The sequence below is a fragment of the Canis lupus genome, chromosome 25 (genome assembly GCF_011100685.1).
Source record: "Canis lupus familiaris isolate Mischka breed German Shepherd chromosome 25, alternate assembly UU_Cfam_GSD_1.0, whole genome shotgun sequence".
In the NCBI taxonomy this organism is placed as follows: Eukaryota; Metazoa; Chordata; class Mammalia; order Carnivora; family Canidae; genus Canis; species Canis lupus.
The window spans coordinates 19952911-19978959 of record NC_049246.1 but is presented as its reverse complement, the minus strand read 5'-3'; the positions used below and the strand labels follow the sequence as shown (position 1 = coordinate 19978959).

At 38.6% G+C, this 26049-nt stretch overlaps 1 protein-coding gene across 1 annotated transcript in view; it reads left to right on the top strand.

The window, feature by feature from the left end:
* Window positions 1–26049, top strand: part of LOC477353 (ankyrin repeat domain-containing protein 26-like) — a 148557-nt gene that overhangs the window by 67444 nt on the left and 55064 nt on the right. Inside the window, exons 18-23 of the mRNA XM_038574499.1 lie at window positions 4731–4819; window positions 5945–7045; window positions 9636–9809; window positions 16683–16928; window positions 17932–17946; window positions 18089–18230. Of these exons, the coding sequence (XP_038430427.1) occupies window positions 4731–4819; window positions 5945–7045; window positions 9636–9809; window positions 16683–16928; window positions 17932–17946; window positions 18089–18230 (1767 nt within the window). The remainder of the gene's footprint in view (window positions 1–4730; window positions 4820–5944; window positions 7046–9635; window positions 9810–16682; window positions 16929–17931; window positions 17947–18088; window positions 18231–26049) is intronic.

Sequence of the window (26049 nt, the reverse complement as noted above, 5' to 3'; positions counted from 1 at the left end):
AAATATTGAAATGCCCATCGTCTTCTTCTACCAAATTCTTCTTTGTGTGTGTGTATGTGAGACAAATTTAATTGAAGGATTTGACATAAATAAGGTAGATTTATTTCATTGCTGACATCCATGTTTGAACAAAAGATATTTACAAGCATAAGAAAAAGAGATTTTAAAAATGTAAGCTTTAGTTCAAGTTTCTACTTTTAAGTTTTGAAATCCTAATGTTCCCGGTTTGGAATTCCTTTACTTCTAAGGGATTCCCAGAAGTTAATTATTAGACTCTAAGATTTTTCCGGTGTTCACCATACTTATTTGAATTCTGACTTTTACCTAGAGTAAAGCTTCCCTTGCTAACATATCAGTTGTGTTTTAACTTCATTTCATCTTTGTATTGTTATATTGATCATTTTAAGCCAAACACTTGTTCTGATTGTATGTGTGTGTATGGTGACTTTGATGATTAGAAATGTGGGAAAGAATTAGTTGTATCTTAATATGTGGTAGACACAATCTTTTAAAAAAGTAATTCTGAACCTTTTCGGCCTAGGGTCCTTTTCTACTATTTAAAAATTATTGAGAATTCCAAAGGACGTCTGCTTAAGTGGGTTATATCTGTTGATATTTACAATCTTAGAAATTAAAACAAACATTTAAAACACAAAGATATAAAAAAAACCCCACAAGGATACACAATCTCATGTTGCTAGCCATTAGAGCTGTGATCCACTAATCATGTGAGTTGTGATGCTATCACACATTTTATCTTTAGAAAACTTTATTGTACACTTAATAAGAGAATGAGAGTGAAAATGTCAAATAACATTTAGTACGATTGTGAAGATAGTTTTCACCTCTTGGATTTTGTGAATCAATGGATCTTGGGACTCTGGGGATTCTCAGATGACAAGGGAGAACTGATTTAAACCATGTACAGGGTTCATGGATACAAAATGATAAAGGGGCCCTTGTGATGAAATGGGCATTAAAGTTCCATTTCTGCATTTCTTGCTTTTTTCTTTCCCTTGACTTAAGAGGTTTAAATCAGACCTATCTTGTTTATAAAGGGACAATAGTTTTGTTATATATTCATTTTCTGTTTCATGGCGCTGTAGTTTTTGGATCTCAGTGTGGACTGAGACTTTGTTTTTACACGGAAAGGATTATATTACCCAAGTCTTTCATTTCTCATATAAATATGATATTTGTCTAAAAATTAAATTCTGAGGATGTTGGTGCATTGAGGAAAGACCCATCTCATTATTATTAAAGTAGTACCATTCATTACAAGTTTTTAAAACCTCCCGTCTTTAGAACACAAAATGCATATTTAAACATAAAATAAATGATTAGACATCAGTTTTGTTACTAAAAACATTCAGACCTTGAAGACTCGTAATTATCAATGAACAGAGCTTTTATGGAGTATAGAATATGTAATAGAGCTTGGTGAGTGAATTAAACTATATAATACTAGAGAATAAAAAAGAGAAAATGAGAGAGAGTTAAATACATCTGTGTGAATGCCAAGTATAGGACATGTAAAATATAATTAGCTACGAATGAGTAGTAAGTAGTGTGTCTGGGAGAAGAGCAGGACTTGTGGCTGTTTCTCTAACAAAAGAATTTGTACAAATTCATTAAGTTTGTATTGTTTACATTCTAATAAAGGAAACTTTGTTTTCAGATTCTTCTGATTGGGATTCTAGTGTGTCCCTCAGTAATGAGACTTGTCAAAGAACTGGGGATTTGAAAGTTGATAATAAATGCCCATTTGTATCACAACCAATGATCAAAAATGAGTCAACATCCACAGAATTTGGACAGACAACCTTAATAGATAAAATATTAATATTGGAGCTGTGTTTCAGTTAGAGAATTCTACGCTCCATGGCCTGTGTGAATCACTGCTACCAGAAAACAGAGAGAGAGAGAGAGAAAAAAAAAAAAAAAAAAAGAATCAGAGAGAGTTCTGCATCCTCATGATTTCACCATAGTTCTGATTTTTCAGAAATAATTTTGTGGTAAAATTTGTGGTTACTCCTTTCATACAACCTACCACCAAACAGAGCATCTTTTAGCAAGACATTTTTGCATTCTTCCTCTAACCAAAGCCACATATAAATAAAGAGAATTAGGAGAAAATAATTTCTTTTAGGCTCGTATTCATCATTCACTTGAGAGTGGGTAGCAGGATTAGATTTAGAATTTGGGGACCAGTTGGGAAAACTAGGTAGAGATGTAAAGATTGTTAACTCACAACATCGTTTCTTAGCTTTATTTTTATAGCTCTAAATTCATAAGTATTGGTCATACTATATTTACTGTAACAAAAAAAAAGCACCTTCCCAAACAGAATATTAAAATATTTCGTATATTCTCTATGACTTTATTTTGGAGTTGACTTTCCCAGCAGTAATGGTAATCATTGAGAATTTACTACATAGTATCCTCTTCTCAGCTATGTAGGCATAGTCCATCTCCTTGTTTGATTATTTTTATTTTACTTTTTTAGAGAGTGTCAGAAAGTAAGGAGGGAGGGATGGGCAGAAGGAGAAAGAGAATCCCAAGCAGGCTCCACACTCAGCATGGAGCCCAATGTGGGACTCAGTCTCACAACCCTGAGATCATGACCTGAGCTGAAATCAAGAGTTGGATACTTAACTGGCTGAACAACCCAGGTGCTGTTTTATTATTTTAAATGAGTAAAGAGTTCCCAAGGAATATTGGTTTTAAGTATTGAATATCATTTAAAAATAATATATGGAAAGTCAGTTCTATTTCTACTAAGATTTTCAGTTGATTAAGCACATCTAACGTGTGTTCTACTTAATGTATCAGTTAATCCAGTGTCCTTTATCAGTCATATGATCACGTGTGTACTAACATATCGTATAATATTTTTTCACTCCTGTAGTTTTATGTTATTTTCTTTTCTTCTTCTTTAATGAGAATGAACTCATTTTCTAAAGATTTCCAGTTATCTCCAGGAGTAGTGAGTATAGACTGTAAATCCAAATTTATTGATCTATACAAGTGACTTGTTTGCTGTTACTTCTTCATGAGCTTGGTAGAGCCAAGAAGCAAGACTTTAAAAAGAAAACACCTGTAGGCTCCTGTACCACAGGAAAATGTGAAACAAAAAAATTACAAAGTACATGCAAGCAACATAAAACAGTTGATGTAAATTATATCTCTTTTCCCTTGATGCCAGGATTATTGTTGATTCACTTAGTACATATTTATTCTGTACTGAGCCCTGATAATTTTATATTCTGAATATTTCTGGAACCATTCTGTCAGTTCAGGTGTGTATCATCTTTGTTTTGCATTACTACCTTCTAATTCATCTCCTATCTTTGATCACAGTGCCCCTCACACTCATCCTCCCCACAGTATTTAGAGTGATCTGTCTCAAATACATATACGATCGTGACCAACTGTTGAAAACATATTTATGTCCAGGCATCTTAAAATTACATACAAAGCTTTCATAATCTTGACTTGACTTCTTGACTTCTGCCTAAGTCTTCCATCTTTAGCCCTTTATACCGTCTGCCCTTATCTCTGGTATCCTGAACTGCTAGTGATGTCTTCCTCTTTGATCCCTCTATTTTAGACAAATATTTACCCTGTTGTGTGCTTCTCTCCCGTCTTACTACAGCCTTGCATGCTCTCCCCATTTTCTGCCCTCTGATCCCTTTGAATCTGTCTGACGTCACTGTTGCAGTCTCAGTTTAGGCATTATGTCTAAGGAAAGCTATTCCTGACACCTTATATCCACATGCTTCTTTAAACCCGGTCCCCTATCTATCACTTAGTGGGAACTCAGTAAGTAAGTACTAAGTAACATAAAGACTGTTTACACAAAGATGATTTAAGAGATTGTCCCCTACAGGGATGCCTGGGCGGTTCATTCGGTTGAGTGTCCAGCTCTTGATTTCAGTTCAGGTCATATCTCAGACTTGTGAGATGGAGCCCCAGGTGGGGCTCAGCACTAGGGGTGGAGCCCGCTCAAGATTTTCTCTCTCCCTCTGCTCCTCCCTCCTCCCCCCCACCCCCAGATTGTCAAGATTGTCCCCTACAGTGTAGGAGCAAAAGAACTAGATATATAAGGAAGTAGTTTACAGTTCAGGTGGTGAAGGTACACTAGAAAACCTGTAAGGTATTAAGGTAACCCCAAAGAAAGAGATACATCTTTATCTGGGAAAGGATAGCTATAATCAAGGATGACTTTACACAGCAGTCTGAGTCCTAAAGGATGCAAGGAAATTTGTCAAGTAGTAGAGGAAAATAATTTCAGAAACGTTTACTCATCGGGGACATACACCCATAGGGAGGATATACACTGATAAAGACATGAAAAGTACTAATGATTTTGGAAATGATGAATAACGTTGTGGTTGAAGCTTAGGGTGTTGTTTAAGAGGTACTGTTACAAAGTAGAGAATAATCTCGTGATTTTATATGTTTCTACTGTATTTTAAACTTTTGTTTCTTATTGTTTTGTTCATGGATATTAAGTCGATGAATTTGTGAATGAATCTTGGAGATGTTTGTGTGCCTTTAACCTGGTGACATTTAGTATTTCTCAAATTTTAGATAATTAAAAGTATTTCTTAAATATTCAGCTAAAGATGAATTTAAACTCTTAAGTGATAAATGATATTTTCTATTTTTATAGAGGTAATAGCTTTTATCTAACCATTCTAAGTAGTCCATTTTAACTAAATATATAGATTTGTCATCAGAACCAGACTTAGAAGTGGCATCAGAGCAAGAGCAAGAGCAAGAAAGGCCTGATGAAAGTGAAAATAACCACCCCCAGGTATGTAAAATTTTAAATTTAAATTTCTGATTTTATATTGTTTTCCCTGCTTTTCTAATATTACATGGTTCAAGTGAAATTATCTTTGAGTGGCTATATTGAAGTCAATAGAGTATAATTTCATATTTAGTTTTTATAAAAGTTTACGAGTTACAAAACTCAAAATGTTGTAATTTTTAGTAACTAAGTTTAGCTAAACTTCATCCTTGGAATTTAGGCAAAAAAAAATTTCTTTTGAGGCAAAAATAATTCTAAATATTCTTTGCTTCTTCCATTTTTGTAACTTCTTTACATGATAAAGAAGGTAGCATCAAATATTGAGTCATGTATAAGCAGTTGAAATTATGAGCAGTATAACAATGATGACTACTGACTTAGACTCATGTACAAGGAGTGATTATTCTCAGTGGTTCAAAGTGCCTAGTTCTCTATTTCCAGTTACAAATGCCAAGATTAAAGATTTATTCTGCTTTGTGATCTCTGTGTAGTTGACTTCAGAGAATGGGGTCATGAAATCAGTACGATCATCGCCTGTTGTAGAATCGCACCTTCCAGGATGGGAGCTTTGTAATTGGATTATAAACAATAACTCTTTCAGTTATTTTATTTCAGCACAGGAAATCCATATTATTAATATTTTTCTTATCCACTCTCAGTGGACATTACAATATATTAGAGCTGGATACAAGCAGATAATCTATAGCAGTGTCTAACACTATCATAGTATATAATTATTTTTTCATAGTATATAAATTAAAATATAGGAATTTGTTTTTCTTTGATTGATGTTAATTGATATTTGCCCCCCAAAAAATGTAGTTTGCCTATTATCTAGGTTTTAAACTTGTAAAAACTCCTGAAATGCATTGTAGGAGCTCACTGTTTAAGATACAAGGGGATAAAATGTTTTTAAGTTTGTAACATTAAAAATCATCTGATTCATTTTTTGGTAGATGTAAGTGTATTGAATTGTTTAGTGAAGAGAAACCTGACAAAATATAAGTGAATGGATTTATGCTTTTCTTCTGTCCTCACTTCTTAGTTATAATCAGTGTCTTAGGAGCAGCTAATAACTAAATTTTAATTATTTTCTAATTTTTCTTTGTCCGCATTTGATTACCTAAGGATAAAGTTATTTCACAAACATGTATGCTGGCTGAAAAGACATCTGAAAGCCAAACCAAGCAAATTAACGTTCCACTTGTGCAACTGCAAGATATGGCTCGAGAACCAGAAATGCATATGGAATGTGATAGACAGGATGGTAGATCTGTACATTCAGAACATCTTCGTGCACACAAGAAGTATGAGGAGATATGGATGAAACAAGGCAAATTAGATTGGAAAAATAATGTAAAGCTCATGAGCAGAGAGTTAACTCAGGAGATTGGTAAAACTTGTGAAAAGTACCAAATTATTACTCATCCTAAGGTAGAGCCACTACATGGTAATTCTAAAGAAGCAGACTTAAAGGAAATACCTCCAAAATTGACAAAAGTTACACTTGATTATGAGGAAAAAGATGAATTTGGAGTGTCTGTCTCTGTAGTACCTCAGGCCTTTCCTGAACGAAAAGAGCCTAGTCTCGAAAATGCTGTTCTCTCTCATTCATACTCTGGGTCTCCAGACTATGCTTGCCAGTCATCTTCTAAGCTTTCTTTCCATGAAAATGATAACCAACCAGGTGAGCATGTTTTTAACAAAAATGAGAGTCTTGATAACGATACAGAAGATAAAAAAGTAAGGAACCCACTTGTTACATTTGAAGTGAAAGAAGACCAAGAGTTTGACCTGCAGATGGCCAAAAGTTTGAACCAAAATACCACTAATAGTAAATTAGACACTGGATATATCCCTCCATATAGTGACCCAGAAAGCCTTTTTGATTTGCAGCTTGCCCACTCCAATGTGGTGAAACAAATGATTCAGAAGAAAAGGCATGATACTTCTGCTATTACAAACACTTACAAGAAAACAAAACCAATACGAGACTCTTTCCAGAAGCCATTATATGCAGATAATGACAGTACTAATAACTATAAAAGTACGGAACCTGCATTAGAAGTTGTGAGTTCTTCACCACGTCCTTTCAGAACATCAGAAGTACATCAAAAAGAAGAATTACAGCAAGATAAGCAAGATCTGCAAAGGTTTAGGAATGAGAAAGGCATGTTACAAGTAGAACTCCTGGCTTCGGAAAAAGAGAAAGTTGAACTTCAAAAAGAGGTAGATTCACTTTGCTGTTGCTCTTTTGTTTTTTGTCTTTGTCAATTATGTGAGCCATTTTGATTTTCCACTTATGAAAAAAGCTCGTGTATAAAATGGGGTTGTCTCAATATATAATTGTGTTCGGAAATAGATTATTTCTGCAATCTAAATGATAGGAATGCAGGAAAACATATGATTTGTGTTCCTTAAGTTTCTTTCAGTTTCCCAAGTGGCGTGTGAACTGGGAAGCTCTTTTCACTATGCACCCTGTGACCTCATGAAGCAGAATAACTGTAGAGAAAATTGCTTTAAAAATGCGATTATCTTGGGGTGCCTGGGGGGCACGGCCAGTTGAGAATCCTAGTCTTGTTTCTGGCTTGGGTTGTGTTGTCAGGGTTGTGAAGAGGAGCCCCACGTCGGGAATCTGTGCTCAGCATGGAGTCTGCTTGAGTTTCTCTCTCCCGCTGTGCCTCTCTCATGCTATCAGTCTTGTTCTCTAAAATACATAGATCTTTAAAATATATATCATGATATCTAGGGTTTTTATCTATTGGCTTAAATATAAGTTGCACTTCCAAACAATAAAATGGAAAAGAAGTTGGGATGCCTGGGTGGCTCACCTGTTGAGCGTCTGCCTTTGGCTCAGGGTATGATCCCGGGATCTGGGATTAATTAAGTCCCACATCAGGTTCCCTGCATGGAGCCTGCTTCTCCCTCTGCCTGTGTCTCTGCTTCTCTCTGTGTGTGTCCCTGATGAATAAATAAATAAAATCTTTAAAATAAATAAATACATAAAATGGAAAAGAAGCAATAACTAAGAGAAGGGATATAAACAAATATTTCATCTAAACCAATCTATTTATTGCTACAGTATGTGTAGTCTTCTCTGCTTTCCTCAAACTCTTGGAACTTCAAATTCCAACACGACCACTTTGAGATATTTTTAATAACAAATATTTGCATCATCACCAGTTTTTTTGTCCCATGTTTTTAAAAACAGACTCTTTTTTTCTTTTAGGATTTATTTATTTTATTTATTTATTTATTTATTTAGAGGGTGTGAGCAGGGTGAAGGGTAGAGGGAGAGAGAGAAAGGGAGAGAAGCAAACTCCCCAGTGAGCATGTAGCCTGAGGCGGGGCTCGATCCCATGACCTTGAGATCATGACCTGAACTGCAATCAAGAGCTGGAGGCCCAACTAACTGTGCCACTCAGGCATCTCCTCCACATTATTTAAAAAAAAAAAAAAAAAAAAAAAAAATTTTAAGATTTTATTTGACAGAGAGAGAGAGAAAGAGAGAGAGAAAACACAAACCGAGGAGCAGATGTCGGAGGGAAAGGGAGAAGCACGCTTTCGGCGGAGCAGGAAGCCTGATACACGGGTCTTGATCCCAGAACCCGTGGATCAAGACCTGAGCCAAAGGCAGATGCTTAGCTTACTGAGCCACCCAGGTGCCCACGTGTGTGTGTGTGTGTGTGTGTGTGTGTGTGTGTGTATACACACATGTGTTTGTTTAATCACCATTCTCAGGTGTTTCTGTTGAGTCAAACCTTTACATTATGTTTAATAAAGTATGATATATTTTGACACATACGACTTTTATCATGTAGGTAGCATAGATTTTCAGCAAACCTTCAGTATTTGACTCTAAGGGAGAAAACTGATGTTTGAGGTGAAAAATAAACAAAATCTAGAGATATCCTCCTTTAAAATAAAAATTAGCTAAGCGCCTCATCCCCAATTAAGGTATTAAATTACTGTGCCAAAGTCACACTTTTAGCATAGCTGATAAATAAACTTGTTGGGTCATTTATTTGATTCAGCATTAAGGAATTGTATCATCTCTTTTGATGCTAGGTAATGCCACTTTAGGAACTTTGGACAAATCATGTAACCTTTTTTGGTTTTATTCCCATTATCAATAGAAAATGGGATTAAAGTTGATAATTACTTTTATACCCTCTAGCTATAAAATTTTATGGTTATGGAATGTGAAATTTGGGGAGCATTATTCATTTCCCCAAATTCTACACTAATGCCAGTTTTGCTCTGCTCCTTTTACGTTGTGGTGAACTTTGGTTCCCATATTTTAATGAACACTGTGACTTTTTTGATAGCCCTGGGATCCAAATGAAAAAAGAGTTATAAAAGGCAGTTGGGGAAAGAATAGCTCAGTGCAGAAATGGAAAGCTTCCTATTTGTTCCTGGAGCATCACAACGTCACATCCTTTAAATCTGTCTGTGTAAGCAAAATCCAGATGGTAAAGACAGAAGAGGACAGATTTTTGTGTCTCTTTATTTCTTTGGATCTGCTGGTCAGATGGGGTGAAGTTGGGAATGTTAGGTGGCAAAGTGTAGATATGAACACAAAATTAAAGTCATTTTTGAAATTCTGGAAAATTATGTTGTTCTATTCAAACAGAAATGAAGCAGAATTTCCAAAAATTGCAATTACATGCAATGATAAAGTTAAGCGCAAGATAGTTTTATTGATTAAAATTATGACAAACTGATGTCATATGTATGTCAAATGATACAATTAATGAAAAAGTTCTTTTTAATGAATAAAGTTGTAAGAGTTCTTCTCAGTATCAAATTTCCATTCAAGAGTGGAAAAGAAAGGAAGAAGCACAAGAGTAGTAAAATGGAAGGAGCAGAAAAGATATATGCTGCTGCTGCTGCTCCTGCTCCTGCTGCTGCTCCTGCTGCTGCTCCTGCTGCTGCTGCTTCTCCTCCTGTTGCTCCTGCTGCTCCTCCTGCTGCTCCTCCTGCTGCTGCTCCTGCTGCTGCTGCTCCTCCTGTTGCTCCTCCTGCTCCTGCTGCTCCTCCTGTGGCTCCTCCTGCTGCTCTTGCTGCTCCTCGTGCTCCTGCTGCTCCTCGTGCTGCTCCTGCTCCTCATGCTGCTCCTGCTCCTGCTGCTGCTCCTCCTCCTGCTGCTCCTCGTGCTGCTGCTGCTCCTCCTGCTGCTCCTGCTGCTGCTCCTGCTGCTCGTCCTCCTGCTGCACCTCGTGCTGCTGCTGCTCCTCCTGCTGCTGCTCTTGCTCCTGCTGCTGCTGCTGCTCCTCCTGCTGCTCCTCGTGCTGTTGCTGCTTCTCGTGCTGCTCCAGCTGCTCCTCGTGCTACTCCTGCTGCTCCTCCTGCTGTTCCTTGTGCTGCTGCTGCTCCTCCTGCTGCTCCTGCTGCTGCTGCTCCTCCTGCTGCTGCTCCTGCTGCTCCTTGTGCTGCTGCTGCTCCTCGTGCTGCTCCTGCTGCTGCTCCTCTTGCTGCTGCTCATCCTGCTGCTGTTGCTCCTCCTGCTGCTGCTGCTCCTCCTGCTGCTCCTGCTGCTCTTGCTACTGCTGCTGCTGCTGCTCCTCCGGCTGCTCCTCCTCCTCCTCCTGTTGCTGCTCCTGCAGCTGGACTAATTCAACAAAGAAAGAGTGGAAAAACTGATAACCACCTGTTTCCTACTATGCAGAATGAAGATTCTGATAGGTAAGCCTATAGCAATATTTAAACAGTAGATAATTATTATTTTTCCATAAAACAAATTCTATTTGGAGCTAATGTTCATGATTAACACATTTTATTTTTTTAGTAGAGGTATTCCACCCAGGGTGCTAAACAGAAAAAGGCAAAGACCGGTATGGTATCAATTTTTTTTGCAGGCATAGAGATAAATATTTAATTAAAGAAAAATAATGTAGGTTAGCAAATGTGAGGAAGAAGTCATTCTTACACACTGTTGTTAGGTGAAAATTGTCAAATCCGTTGCACCTGAGTGGCTCAGTGGTTGAATGTCTGCCTTTGGCTCAGATTGTGATCTCGGGGTCGTGGGATCGAGTCCTGCATCAGGCTTCCCATGAGGAGCCTGCTTCTCCATCTGCCCATGTCTCTGCCTCACTCTGTGTCTCTCATGAATAAATAAATAAATAAAAATCTTTAAAAGAGAGAGAGAGGGATCCCTGGGTGGCGCAGCGGTTTAGTGCCTGCCTTTGGCCCAGGGCGCGATCCTGGAGACCCGGGATCGAATCCCACGTCCGGCTCCTGGTGCATGGAGCCTGCTTCTCCCTCTGCCTATGTCTCTGCCTCTCTCTCTCTCTGTGTGTAACTATCATAAATAAATTTAAAAAATTAAAAGAGAGAGAGAGAAAGAAAATTGACAAATCATTTCTGAAGGGTGATGTAGTAGTGCATTTGAAATTTCACATATGCTGTCCCTATATCCCAACGGCTTCATTGCCAGGAGTAGATCCTATAGGAGAACATGACTTGGGTCAACACTTAGACACACATATTCTAAGAACATTTATTATGTATTATTATACATATAAAATATGACAGATATATTAAGAGTACTTACATAAACATGTTACCTATGTAAGTTAAGATTATTTATTACAGCATTCCCTTATCAAAAACTTGGAGGGAGTCTAACCATCCATAAGGAAGTAAGTTTTCACACCTATAAAATAATGCAGCGTGTGACTATTTGAGAAAATGAATTTAGGTCTGCAGGGTTTTGATTGTTTAACAAAGTATATATATATTTTTTAAATTTTATTTTTATTTATTCATGAGAGACACAGAAAGAGAGAGAGAGAGAGAGAGAGGCAGATACACAGGCAGAGGGAGAAGCAGGCTCCATGCAGGGGACTGATGTCCCACTGATGTGGGACTTGATCCTGGGACTCCAGGATCACACCCTGGGCTGGAGGCAGGCACTAAACTGCTGAGCCACCCAGGGATCCCCCAAAGTATATTTAAAGTGTTTGGTTTGATGTCTTACAGAAACTTTAGAATACTTTTAATATCTGCTGAGTTGCAAAAGGAAGTTACCTGCTACACTGGCACTCTATTACCAACAAAACTGCTCATTATTAGGTTTTTGGTTTTGGTTCCCAATGCACGAGTGCTCAAATGTTGGACTCTCAAATTGATCTGAATATTATTACAAAGAGATTTCACATGGCAACTTGTCCCATATTCTGTATAAACATTTGATCCCTATGCTATAAACCAAGAGGTTGTTAATGTAAGGAATCTTCTTTTTCAGGCACTTTGCATACATGCTATTATTTTTTCTTTAAAAATGTTTTTAAGATTATTTATTTGAGAGAGATAGAGTGTGAGTGCAGGGAGCGGCAGAGGCAGAGGGGGAAGCGGGGAGCCTGAAGCGGGGCTTGATCCCGGGACTCCAGGATCATGACCTAAGCCGAAGGCAGACGCTTTAACCGACTGAGCCAACCAGATGCCCCTTATTCTTCCTTTTTAAAGACCATATATTTCAACATGCACCACACCAAATTTTTCAATAGTGACTTCATATTGTATAATCTACGAAAATTCACTTTCCATTAATTCTAAACACAGTGGATCTATTAAAACATAAGTCAGATTATGTCCTCCTCTGCTCAAAACCTGATGGCCTCCCATTCACTCAGAGTACATGCTCAAGTTCTTTCTAATACCTACAAGGCCTTATGTGACTTGTTCATCTCAGGTCCCTCCCTATCCTTTCTTCCCTCGGTCTCTCTGATTTGAACTACTTTCTATCCCTTTCCTTCTGTTCAGCCACACTTGAATTTCTCACTATTCTTACCCCCACCCTCATTATAAACATTTCAGGCATACCTCTGTACTTGCTATAAACTCTCTGTGGAGTGTTTCTCTCAGGTATCCTCGTGGCTTACTCCTTGCTCCCTCTTTTTCTCCCTGGTTTTTGCTTCAAGGTCACTTTCTCAGCAAGGCCCTTCTTGGTTTATCCTGACTAGTATTTCGACCACCCCTTTCGCTACGACACATCGAAATTTGATTTCTCTGCTTTAGTTTTTCTCCTCTCATACTGTGTAGTTTGCCTAGGTACTTTATTGTTACTATGTTTACTTTCCTCGTGAGTAGGATTTTTTCTGTTCATGGCCATGTCCTCAGTGCTTAGAGAACATTCTAGCATATATAGTGCTATTCAATAAATGTTGGTTGAGTGAACGGAGTTTAACCCGTGTGTATTGTTTTTAACATAATACCAATTCTCACTTAAACAGAAAGAAAGGTTGGCATGGGTCCATTCTGACCATTTAACCTGTCAGTTATCTGCATTTTGTGGATTATTTGGGCCTAATATTGTGGTTACTTGCTACTTATTCTTTTACTGGTATTTATGTTAGTTTTAATTATAGTAGAATGGAACAAAGGAAGAGCAAACTTCATTTAGGTTTCATTAAGGAAAATGAAATGTGGTAAATTATTATAGGACTTTAAACATTTTTGCCAAAGGATATGAGCCCTCAATATCTGAAATACAAAGGTGAAGTTGGAATTTACTGCTTACTAATAAGAGGGAGCTATGCTGGCCACTTACAGTCTTTTCTGACAGAGTAGTCTTCACTTTCTATATACAGTTTCAGGAAAAGTGGAGTTTAAGACTTGGGAGACTTTCAGAGAATTAAATGGTTTGTCATCATCTGAAGCACCATGGTAATTTGGGTAAGACTGTTGTTGATTGGTTGGCACTCGAGGCATGCGTATTGGAGTGATTTTGTCCCACATTGGCTATACTTCAGGAGGGAGAAGCTGACATTGGTTGGCTGGTGAGTGGGGACAGATGGCATTGATCATTACAAACATTTAAAACTGGTTCTAATGGCTTCTCGTTACCATGGCTGCGTGTTAGCATTCCCCCGCCAGCATCACTTTGAGGTATCTTTAACCAGTTGTTTTCTATTTAAAAGTTGCTTCTATTAACTGTGTTCAAAATGAAAGCTATTTCATATCCATAATTACAGATTTACGTCTGAAATTTGGGTCGAGAAGAATTGTTTAATAATTGCTTTCAGGAAGATCCATCTTTTTTGGATGTTTAATTTAACTAGAAGAGTTATCTGTATGGCAATTTTAAAACAGTAATTGCTGGTTTTGTTTTTGTTTTCAGTGCCCTAAAGTTACTCAGTTAATCTCCTGTGGGAAAATTCAGTCTTTTTGTAAATTTACATAGCTGTATGCTCATAATATTTTCTTGCATGCATTTAGTCCATGAAAATATATATATAATTTTCTGTTGGTAAATCTAGCTTTTGTATTAGAATTAGATACTAGGCTAAAAGTATGCACAAGTTACCAAAACATTTTCTTTTTCTTTGTCCCTTTAAAATTATTTTTAAAAATTTATTTATTTGAGAGAGAAAGAAAGAAAGAGAAAGAGAAAGAAAGAAAGAAAGAAAGAAAGAAAGAAAGAAAGAAAGAAAGAAAGAAAGAAAAGAAAAGAAAAGAAAAGAAAAGAAAGAAAGGAGAGAGAGATGGAGAGAGGATCTCAAGCAGACCTGAGGGTGATTCCACAACCTTGAGATCATGACCTGAGCCAAAGCCAAGCCAGACACTTAACTGACTAAGCCCTTCCAGCTGTTCATTAAACTTCTCATTTTGTTTATGTAGTATATTCCTCATTTTATTGAATTAACTGTTTTTTAAAGCTTTTATGCATTTATTTTAGCGAGAGAAAGAGTGTGTGAGTTGGGGGGGGAGTAGCAGAGGGAGAGCGACACTGTGCTGAGTGTAAGCCTGATGCAGGGCTCAATCTCATGACCCTGAGATCATAGCCTGAGATGAAATCAAGCGTCAGACACTTAATTGCCTGACCCACCCAGGCACCCCTGAATTGGCTTTTTGTGTTTCCTGGCAGCTCCTTGAATTTCTTTAAGACTGAGATTTTGAAATCTTTCTTGGATAAATTACAGATCTCCACGTGTCTGAGATGGATTACTGGAAGATTATTGTAATCCTTTGTTGGTGTCATATTTCCTTGATTTTGTCATATCCTTTTGCATTGCTGTCTTTGCGTTTGAAGTAGCAGTCACCTCCTCCAGTCTATAATGACTACTGCTCCCATGTGTCCAAACCTGATTGTTTTGCTCTAGTGGTGTGCTAGAACTTCTCTGCAGGAAAGCTGGTTTTCCACGAAGACTCTCTACCCCCATGGGTGATTATCTAAGTGTTTTCCAGGGGCTCCCAGATGGAGGCTGTGAGGGTGAGGGTGGCGCCAATTTATGGGCTTTTGCCGGGTCCATAGCTGGGAGTGTAGTGCATATCCCTGTTACCTGATGCACGGGCAGATGAGACTTTTCCTCGGTCCCTTGGTGAATGGCCAATGGTCCCCTTGATTCCACAGGTCCTACATAGGCAGTTTTGTCCCCACAAATGACATTGTATCATAATTGTATATGTGTATTTCCTTGCATATGGTTGTACTTCATAACTGTTCTGTGAATTAATAAATGAATTCAGATGGGTAACAGATGTTTACAAAAAAAATTTTTTTAATTCCTTACCAGTAAAATTATTAGAAAATATTGGCTTTCTAATGCATATTTTAACTGGATTTTTTTTTTTTTTTAAGTAATGATCCTGGTTTGTCTATCATGGAAATAAAGAAAGATAAAAATGTAAAGTGGACATCAAAAGCTTCTATGATTACACCAGGCTTTGAGAAGGCCGATTTCCTAACTGGTAGTCTACTACGAGTGAGTAATGACAACAATCTAAGTGAAATGGATCAGGATGAAAGAAGGTAAAATCTACAAATTCTTTATTTCCTCTGAGGGAATGTTACTAGCTATGATTATTGTTATGTAAGTAAAACACTGTAATATAGTGTCGTACAGGCTGAGGGAAGAAATACTCAAGTATATCAAAAACACCACTTGAAAGGTTAGGATGAGGAGGAGTGACCTTTTTTTTAAGATTTCATTTATTTACTCATGAGAGACACAGAGAGAGAGGCAGAGACATAGGCAGAGGGAGAAGCAGGTTCTCTGTGGGGAGCCCAAAGCAGAACTCGATCCCAGGACCCCCAGATCAGAATATGAGTTTCGTGGTAAGAGGTTGTTAATTTAGAATTGGTTCCACCATGCAGTATTCATTCTCATATAATTGAATATGCAGATACTATCCTTCATTGATTGAAAATATATATATATAATAGTAAATATACAGACACATAGGCGATTGTGATTAGAACCAATCATTCCCTGATAGGTTAAGGTATTCAGTACCTTTGACAGTATCATGAATAGCTATGATTTTGTGAGGGGCTTTGGAGTATCTGATTATATTAACTTAATATTTGTTTAAGTTCTGGGGAAAGGGGAATGGTTTTGTTTATTTACAATATGTTTATTTACAATTGAAAAACTATTCATCTATCGTAGATTATTACTTTTGGATTATAAAGTTCTAAGTTACAAGAGCCACGGTTACTGTACTAGCAGCGTCATTGACACATATTGTGTGCTTAATGAGTAATTGTTGAATCCATGAATAAACATTTGAATGAGTAAAGGAATGCCCATTAATGAACTTCTTTAGAAGAATTAAATCTTTAGTTTATTGAAAGTAGATTTTCAATACTGCCTAGGTATGAAGTATTTTAATTAAAAAAAAAAAGTGTGTGGGATGCCAGGGTGGCACAGCAGTTGAGTGTCTTGCCTTGGGCTCAGGGTGTGATCCTGGGGTCCCGCATCAGGCTCCTTGTGGGGGAGCCTGTTTCTCTCTCTGCATGTGTCTCTGCCTGTCTCTCTCTGTGTGTCTCTCTAGTGAATAAATAAATAAAATCTTTTTTAAAAATAAAAAATTAAAAATGTATGTAAGATTCAGAAATTATTTCTAGAATAATTATAGCTAGAAATGGAATAATACTATAGATTCAATTGCTATCACATTACTTAGAAAACTTACTTTTACCACATATTGTAAAACACATGTTGGGAAGGGACATTTCCTGGACTTGAGTTCTGGGTGGTCTGCTCCTGCCAGCTGTATGGGCTTGGGGAAGTTCCTTAGAATTTCTGTGCCTCATTTGCTTCCTGTGCAAGATACGCAGTATAATTGCCTACTTTATATGGTTTGTGTAAGGCCTAAAAACCCTTTAGGATATGTAAACTGGGATCCCTGGGTGGCGCAGCGGTTTGGCGCCTGCCTTTGGCCCAGGGCGCGATCCCGGAGACCCGGGATCGAGTCCCACATCGGGTTCCCGGTGCATGGAGCCTGCTTCTCCCTCTGCCTGTGTCTCTGCTTCTCTCTCTGTCTCTGTGACTATCATAAATAAATAAAAATTAAAAAAAAAAATTAAAAAAAAAAAAGGATATGTAAACTGTCCCAATTAATGCATAGTAGTTGCACAGTAAAACCTCAAAACACTAATATCATGATTATTTAAAAAGGGCTTGTGTCATAAAAAAAACTTAGTTTGCACTTTCCAAATTGATTTAGTGAAAACTTGTTTTTATTGAAAATGACAACAAAAAATGTATATTTACCCCTATCAAATAATGTGAGTAACATTATGATTTTCCTTTACTTTTGCAATTTTGATCTAAATTTAATACTTTGTTAATATTACTATTAATATTGCTTAGATATGCTTTAAATATTCTTTGTATTCTTAAAATACATATTATATTTATTATATTTATTATATTTAATATTTTCCTGAAAAGAATCCTTTCTCTTTTTAGACCTGCAAAGAAAACATCTAAGGAAAAGAACAAGGTAGACAAACAAACAAAATATATAATTCTATTTCATTTATGATATATTTTTATTATATTATTTTGATATTTCATATTTATCAGAAATGTTATTCCATGGAAAAAAATTACTTTATGAAACGCATAGTGAAAAAATGAAAATTTTCCTTTGTTGTGTAGACATCTGCTGTGAAAAAATTATTCAGAAACACTAATTATTGATAAAGGTTTTTTTTTTTAATTTTTATTTATTTATGATAGTCACACAGAGAGAGAGAGAGGCAGAGACATAGGCAGAGGGAGAAGCAGGCTCCATGCACCGGGAGCCCGACGTGGGATTCGATCCCGGGTCTCCAGGATCGCGCCCTGGGCCAAAGGCAGGTGCCAAACCACTGCGCCACCCAGGGATCCCTGATAAAGGTATTTTTGATAAAAATCAGTTCTTTTAAAAAGTACCTATGTTTTTGCTTTTATAAAAAGATGGATATTTATCATCTCTCTACACTTAGTATATTTTATAAATATTTGGATGACATTTTGAAATAGTATTATTTATTTGTAGGTCAAAAAGCAAGTGAATTCTGTGGAACACCTTGATGACTTAACTCAGTCATCTGAAGCAGCTTCAGAGCATTGCAAGTTGCAATACTCCGATTATAAGAGTTCCCTGTTGCCCATTGGACAACTTGGCATGGATTGTAAAGGTAGGGCCGTTGTATAAATATAAAGCCTTTTTCTGTATGTATGATTGTAGTAATATGTGCACATCTCGTCTAGCGGGGCGCCACACAACACTGATGTGTTATAGAGCTACTCATCTCAGAAATATGTTTTATATTAAAATAGAGAACTATTGAATACTCTCAGCCAAAGAACTATAATTTCCATTGTGGTTGTCTACGTGGGAATGGCACACTTGATGTGTTTGTGAACTCTGCTTCTCTTCTGTGCTTTCACCCAAGGTCAGGTTACCATTATTTTTCTCCTAGATTACTGAACTAACCTCAGGACCGTTTTCCCTGCCATTCCACCTCTTGGGATCTTGGTCTACACTGCAACCATAATTACTATACATTTTTAAAAGTTTACATTTCATCACATTACCCCCTTGCTTAAAGCTTAGCTATTACTTCTTCATGCTATGAGGTAAAAGACCATAGTCCACAGGCCTCATCTTGTATGGTTTCATATCCATCCTTCCATCCATGTCTCAGCCACTGTCTTAGATGTTTTTTCATATAATAGAGGCTTTCTTTCTCCAACAGCTTTAGTTAGGTAAACTGCACATGTATGAAGTGTATAATTTGATAGTTTTGTCATATATATACACATATGAAACCATAACTGTAATTTAGACAGTTAACATATCCATCACTCTTAAGTTTCCTGTCTCTTCATATTGCCTTATTATGAAACTGCCAAATTGTTTTCTAAAATAATTGTACTATTTTCTAAACCCACCAGTAGTGTATGAGGGTTTCTAACTCCTCCATATATATCTGTGAGTACTTAGTATTATCAGTTTTTTAATCGTAGCCATTGATGGGTATTTAATATAAACACACACACACACGCATATATGTGTATAAATATATACATTTATGGTTGTAATACACATTTCCCTAATAACTGATAATGTTGAGCTTATTTAACATCTGTATATCTTCATTGAGCTGCCAAAATGTTTGTCATTTAAAAAATTAGGTTTATTATTTGTCGAGTGTTGATAAGTCTTTGTTTTTGTTTTTGATATCTTCTTATTATTTTTTAAATTGGAGTTCAATTTGCCAACAGATAGCATAACACCCAGTGCTCATCCCATCAAGTGCCCCCCTCAGTGCCCATCACCCAGTCACCCCAACCCCTCGCCAACCTCCCTTTCCACCACCCCTTGTTCGTTTCCCAGAGTTAGGAGTCTCTCATGTTCTGTCACCCTCCCTGATATTTTCATTCATTTTTTCTCCTTTCCACTTTATTCCCTTTCACTATTTTTTATATTCCCCAATGAATGAGACCATATAATGTTTGTCCTTCTCCGATTGACTTACTTCACTCAGCATAATACACCGCAGTTCCATCCATGTTGAAGTAAATGGTCGGTATTTCTCGTTTCTTTTTGTAATTTTTATTTATTATTTATGATAGTCACACACACAGAGAGAGAGAGAGAGAGAGAGAGAGAGAGAGAGAGAGAGAGAGGCAGAGACACAGGCAGAGGGAGAAGCAGGCTCCATGCACCGGGAGCCCGATGTGGGATTCGATCCCGGGTCTCCAGGATCGCGCCCTGGGCCAAAGGCAGGCGCCAAACCGCTGCGCCACCCAGGGATCCCGTATTTCTCGTTTCTAATGGCTGAGTAATATTCCATTGTATACATAGACCACATCTTCTTTATCCTTTCGTCTCTTGAAGGACACCGAGGCTCCTTCCACAGTTTGGCTACTGTAGACATTGCTGCTATAAACATCGGGGTGCAGGTGGCCCGGTGTTTCACTGCATCTGTATCTTTGGCTAAATCCCCTGGAGTGCAATTGCTGGGTCATAGGGCAGTTCTATTGTTAACTCTTTGAGGAATCTTCACACGGTTCTCCAGAGTGGCTGTGCCAGTTCACATTGCCACCAACAGTGCAAGAAGGTTCCCCTTTCTCTGCATCCACTCCAACATTTGTTGTTTCCTGTCTTGTTAATTTTCCCCATTCTCACTGGTGGGAGGTGGTATCTCATTGTGGTTTTGATTTGTATTTCCCTGATGGCCAGTGATGCAGAGCATTTTCTCATGTGCTTGTTGCCATGTCTATGTCTTCCTCTGTGAGATTTCTGTTCATGTCTTTTGCCCATTTCATGATTGGATTGTTTGTTTCTTTGCTGTTGATTTTAAAGAGTTCTTTATAGATCTTGGATACTAGCCCTTTATCTGATAGGTCATTTGCCAATGTCTTCTCCATTCTGGAAGCTGTCTTTTAGTGTTGTTGACTGTTTCTTTTGCTGTGCAGAAGCTTTTTATCTCAATGAAGTCCCAATAATTCATTTTTGCTTTGGTTTCTCTTGCCTTATGGATGTATCTTGCAAGAAGTTGCTGTGGCCAAGTTCAAAAAGGCTGTTGCCTGTGTTCTCCTCTAGGATTCTGATGGACTCCTGTATCACATTTAGATCTTTCATCCATTTTGAGTTTTTCTTTGTGTATAGTTTAAGAGAATGGTGTAGTTTCATTCTTCTGCACGTGACTGTCCAGTTTTCCCAGCACCATTTATTGAAGAGACTGTCTTTCTTCCAGTGGATAGTCTTTCCTGCTTTGTCTAATATTACTTGACTATAGAGTTGTCAAATATAACTTGACCATAGAGTCGAGGGCCCATTTCTGGATTCTCTCTTCTTTTTCATTGACCTTATGTGTCTGTTTTTGTGCCAGTACCACACTGTCCTGATGATCACAGCTTTGGTAGTACAACCTGAAATCTGGCACTTTGATGCCCCCAGCTCTGGTTTTCTTTTTTAAAATTCCCCTGGCTATTTGGCGTCTTTTCTGATTCCACACAACTCTTCCGATGATTTGTTTCAACTCTCTGAAGAAAGTCCATGGTATTTTGATAGGGATTGCATTAAATGTATAAATTGCCCTGGGTACCATTGACATTTTCCCAAAATTCATTCTTCCAATCCATGAGCATGGAATATTTTTCCATCTCTTTGCATCTTCCTCAATTTCTTTCAGAAGTGTTCTGTACTTTTGAGCGTATAGATCCTTTACCTCTTTGGTTAGGTTTATTCCTAGGTATCTCATGGTTTCGTGTGTAATTGTCGATTGGATTGACTCCTTAATTTCTTTTTCTTCAGTCTCATTGTTAGTGTATAGAAATGCCCCTGATTTCTGGGCATTGATTTTGTATCCTGCCACACTGCCGAATTGCTGTATGAGTTCTAGCAATCTTGGGGTGGAGTCTTTTGGGTTTTCTATGTACACTGTCATGTGAACCGCAAAGAGGGAGTGTTTGACTTCTTCTTTGCCAGTGTGAATGCCTTTTATTTCTTTTTGTTGTCTGATTGCTGAGGCTAGGACTTCTAGTACTATGTTAAGAGCAGTGGTGAGAGTGGACATCCCTGTCTTGTTCCTGATCTTAGGGGAAAGGCTCCCAGTGTTTCCCCATTGAGAATCATATTTGCTGTGGGATTTTCATAGATGGCTTTTAAGATGCTAAGGAATGTTCCCTCTATCCCTACACCCTGAAGAGGTTTGATCAGGAATGGATGCTGTAGTTTGTCAAATGCTTTCTCTGGCTCTATTGAGAGGGTCATATGGTTCTTGTTTTTTCTCTTCTTGATATGATCTATAACATTGATTGCTTTACGAGTGTTAAACCAGCCTTGCATCCCGGGAATAAATTCCACTGGGTCATGCATGGTGAATCATCTTCTTAATGTATTGTTGGATCCTATTGGCTGCTATCTTGTTGAGCATTTTTGCATCTGTGTTCATCAGGGTTATTCTCTCTACCTCTCGTTTTTGGCGGGGTCTTGGGTTTTGGAATTAAGGGGATGCTGGCCTCATAGAATGAGTTTGGCAGTACTCCATCTCTTTCTATCTTTTGGAGCAGCTTTAGTAGAGTAGGTGTTGTTTCTTCTACAAACGTTTGATAGAATTCCCCTGGGAAGCCATCTGGCCCTGGACTTTTGTGTCTTGGGAGGTTTTTGATGATATCTTCAATTTCCTCCCTGGTGGTTGGCCTTTTTGGACTTTCTATTTCTTCCTGTTCCAGTTTTGCTAGTTTGTCGTTTTCCAGAAATGAGTCCATTTCTTCTAGATTGCCTAATTTATTGGCGTATAGCTGCTCATACTAAGTTTTTAAAATCGTTTGTATTTCCTTGGTATTGGTGGTGATCTCTCCATTTTCATTTGTGACTAATTTGAGTCTTTTTTGTTTTTAATAAGGCTGGCTAATGGTTCATCTATCTTATTGATTCCTTCAAAGAACCAACTCCTGGTTTTGTTGATCTGTTTCACAGTTCTTCTACTCTCTATTTCATTGAGTTCTGCTCGAATCTTTATTAATTGTCTTTTTCTGCTGGGTGTAGATTTTATTTGCTGTTCTTTCTCCAGCAACTTTAGGCGCAAGATTAGCTTTTACATATGAGTTTTTTCCAGTTTTTTGAGGGATGCTTATATTGCGATATATTTCCCCCTCAGGACTCCTATTGCTGTATCCCAAGATTTTGAACAACCGTATCTTCATTCTCATTAGTTTCCGTGACTCTGTTTAATTCTTCTCTAATTTCCTGGTTGACCCTTTCATCTTTTACCAGGATGGTATTTAACCTCCACATGTTTCAATTTCTTCCAATATTATTCTTGTGATTTAGTCCTGTTTCACAGCATTATGGTCTGAAAATATGCTGGGGACAATCTCAAATTTTTGTTATCGGTTGAGACCTGATTTGTGACCCAGTATGTGTTCTATTCTGGAGAAAGTTCCTTGTGCACTTGAAAAGAATGTGTATTCAGTTGCATTTGGCTGTAAAGTTCTATAAATATCCGTGAAATCCATCTGGTGCAGTGCATCATTTAAAGCTCTTGTTTCTTTGGAGATATTGGGCTTAGAAGATGTGTCATTTACAGAAAGTGACGTGTTAAAAGCTCCCAGTTTTAGTGTACTATTATCTAAGTATGTCTTAATTTTGGTTATTAATTGATTGTTATACCTTGCAGCTCCCGCATTCGGGGCATAAATATTCATGATTGTTAGGTCCTCTCGTTGGAGAGATCCTTTAAGTATGATATAGTGTCCCTCTTCATCTCTTACTATAGTCTTGGGGATAAACTTTAATTTAGCTGATATAAGGATGGCTACCCCTGCTTTCTTTTGAGGACCATTTGAATGGTACATGGTTCTCCAACCTTTAATTTTCAGGCTGTAGGTGTCCTTATGTCTAAAATGAGTCTCTTGTAGACAGTAAATAGATGGGTCTTGCTCTTTTTATCCAATCTGAAACCCTGCACCCTTTGATGGGGTCATTAAGCCCATTCACGTTCAGATTTACTCTTGAAAGATAGGAATTTAGTGCCATCATGATACCTATTCAGTCCCTGTTTTTGTGGATTGTTGCCTTGGACTTCCTCTTTGTTTTACAGAGTCCCCCTTCATATTTCTTGCAGAGCTGGTTTGGTGGTCACATGTTCTTTCAGTTTCTGCCTATCTTGGAAGCTCTTTATCTCTCCTTCTATTGTGAATGAGAACCTTGCTGGACAAAGTATTCTTGGCTGCAGGTTCTTCTCATTTAGGACCCTGACTATATCCTGCAAGCCCTTTCTAGCCTGCTAGGTCTCTGTGGAGAGGTCTGCTGTTATCCTAATACTTCTCCCCATAAAGGTTAGAAATCTCTTGTCTCTTGCTGCTTTAAGGATCTTTTCTTTACCTTTGGAATTTGCAAGTTTCACTATTAAATGTCGAGATGTTGAGTGGTTTTTATTGATTTCAGGGGGCGATCTCTCTATCTCCTGGATCTGAATGACTGTTTCCCTTCCCATGTTAGAGAAGTTCTCAGCTATGATTTGTTCACATACGCTTTCTGGCCCTCTGTCTCTTTCGGCGCCCTCTGGAACCCCAATTAAACGTAGATTTTTCCTTCTGAGGCTGTCATTTGTTTCCCTTAACCTTTCCTCATGATCTTTTAATTGTTTTTCTCTTTTTTCCTCAGCTTCCTTCCTTGCCATCAACTTGTCTTGTATGTCATACACTAGTTATATGTCACTCTTCTACCTTGTTAACCCTCATCATTAGGACCTCCAGTTTGCATTGCATCTCATTTAATTGATTTTTAATTTCTGCCTGATGAGATCTAAATTCTGCAGTCATGAAGTCTCTTGAATCCTTTATGCTTTTTTTTCTAGAGCCACCAGTAGCTTTATAATTGTGTTTCTGAATTGGCTTTCTGACATTGAATTGTAATCCAAATTCTGTAACTCTGTGGAGAGAGGACTGTTTCTGATTCTTTCTTTTGAGGTGAGTTTTTCCTTCTAGTCATTTTGCTCAATGCAGAGTGGCCAAAAACAAGTTGTACTGGAAAAAGGAGAAAAAGAGAGAAAAAGGGAGGGGGGACAAACAGAAAACAAGAAACAAGAGGGGGTATCCTCTGATTCTATATACTGTAAATCCCTCGACTTCCCCTGGAACTTTCCAGTGCTGCTTGGTCAGTGACTTGCTTTTCCCCTGTCCTTCCAGCTGGTCTTCTGGGGGAGGGGCCTGCTGTGTTGATTCGCAGGTATGTGCGCCTGGAGGAGCTGCCAGCCCCTTGCCAGGTGCAGGGCTCAGTGCAAGCTGTTTATCCAGTGAAGCTCCTGCTCATTCCCAGGTACAAGGTGACAGCAGGAGGAACAACAGTGGCGGCAGCCAGCTCTCCATCTCTGGAGTCTGCTCCCGCAGTAACTACAGCAGCTCCTAGTCCCCAGGGGCCTGAATGGTCCGGGGGCAGGGGGTGTTGATCTGCACAGCTCAGGTCCGCCTGGCAGCAGGAGCGTCCTTGCTGCCCTGTGTCCTCCCAGCCTCCACCTGTCCCGGGGGGAGTGCCGGATCCTGGGCTGTGTCCCTGGCACCCTGGGCTCTGGGGCCTGCACCGCTGGAATCACACTCCCGGGGCTGCACAGTGGCTGCCACCTGAGCTGCTCCCGGGGCCCCGCTGGGCGCAGCATCCAGCCCTTTAGGGAGCTCGGCCTGCAGTGTGTGGAGGGCTCTCCCCCAGAGTGCAGTTGCTCTTTTAGTGCCCCTGGGAGCCTGAGGGCATCCGTACCCCTCCTGCGATCCTGCCCGAGCTCCCTGCGAGCGAGCGCCTTTCCTTCCAGGAAGATTGGTAAAGTTTCTGCTTCTCCAGGACTGGGCTTTCCTGTCCTGGGGGCACTAGCTGCGTGGCCTTTGCCTGGCTCCTCGCGGGGACTCCTCCCCCTTGGATGCTTTTTTATTTCTTTATGTTTTTCCGTCTTCCTACCTTGATAGAAGCATGAACTCTTCTCACTGTAGCGTTCCAGCTGTTCTCTCTTTAAATCTCAGGCCGAATTCATAGGTTTTCAGGATGATTTGAAAGTTATCTAGGTAAGTTGGTGGGGACTGGTGACTTGGGGACCCTACTCTTCTGCCATCTTGCCCCACCTCCTTCTCTTTTTAATATATACCTCAGTGCTATAAATGGTGAGATGAGTGCTACTCTAGGAGGATTCCAGAAATTTTTAACATACTATGTTTTTATTTTCATTCAGTACGTGATACTTTGTAATTTCTTTTTTCTTGACTTCTTTATTCCAAGGGTTGTTTAAAGATTTTATGTATTTGAGAGAGAGAGAAAGCATAGGCGAGGGGAGGTCCAGAGGGGTAAGCGTCCTTCCCTCTGAGTGGGAAGCCCAACGTGGGGCTCAATCCCAGGACCCTGAGATCATGACCTGAGCTAAAGGCAGACACTTAATCAATTGAGCCACCTAGGTCCCCCGACCCAGGGGTTCTTTAGATGTGCATTATTAATTAGTTTGCAAGTATTTGAGTATT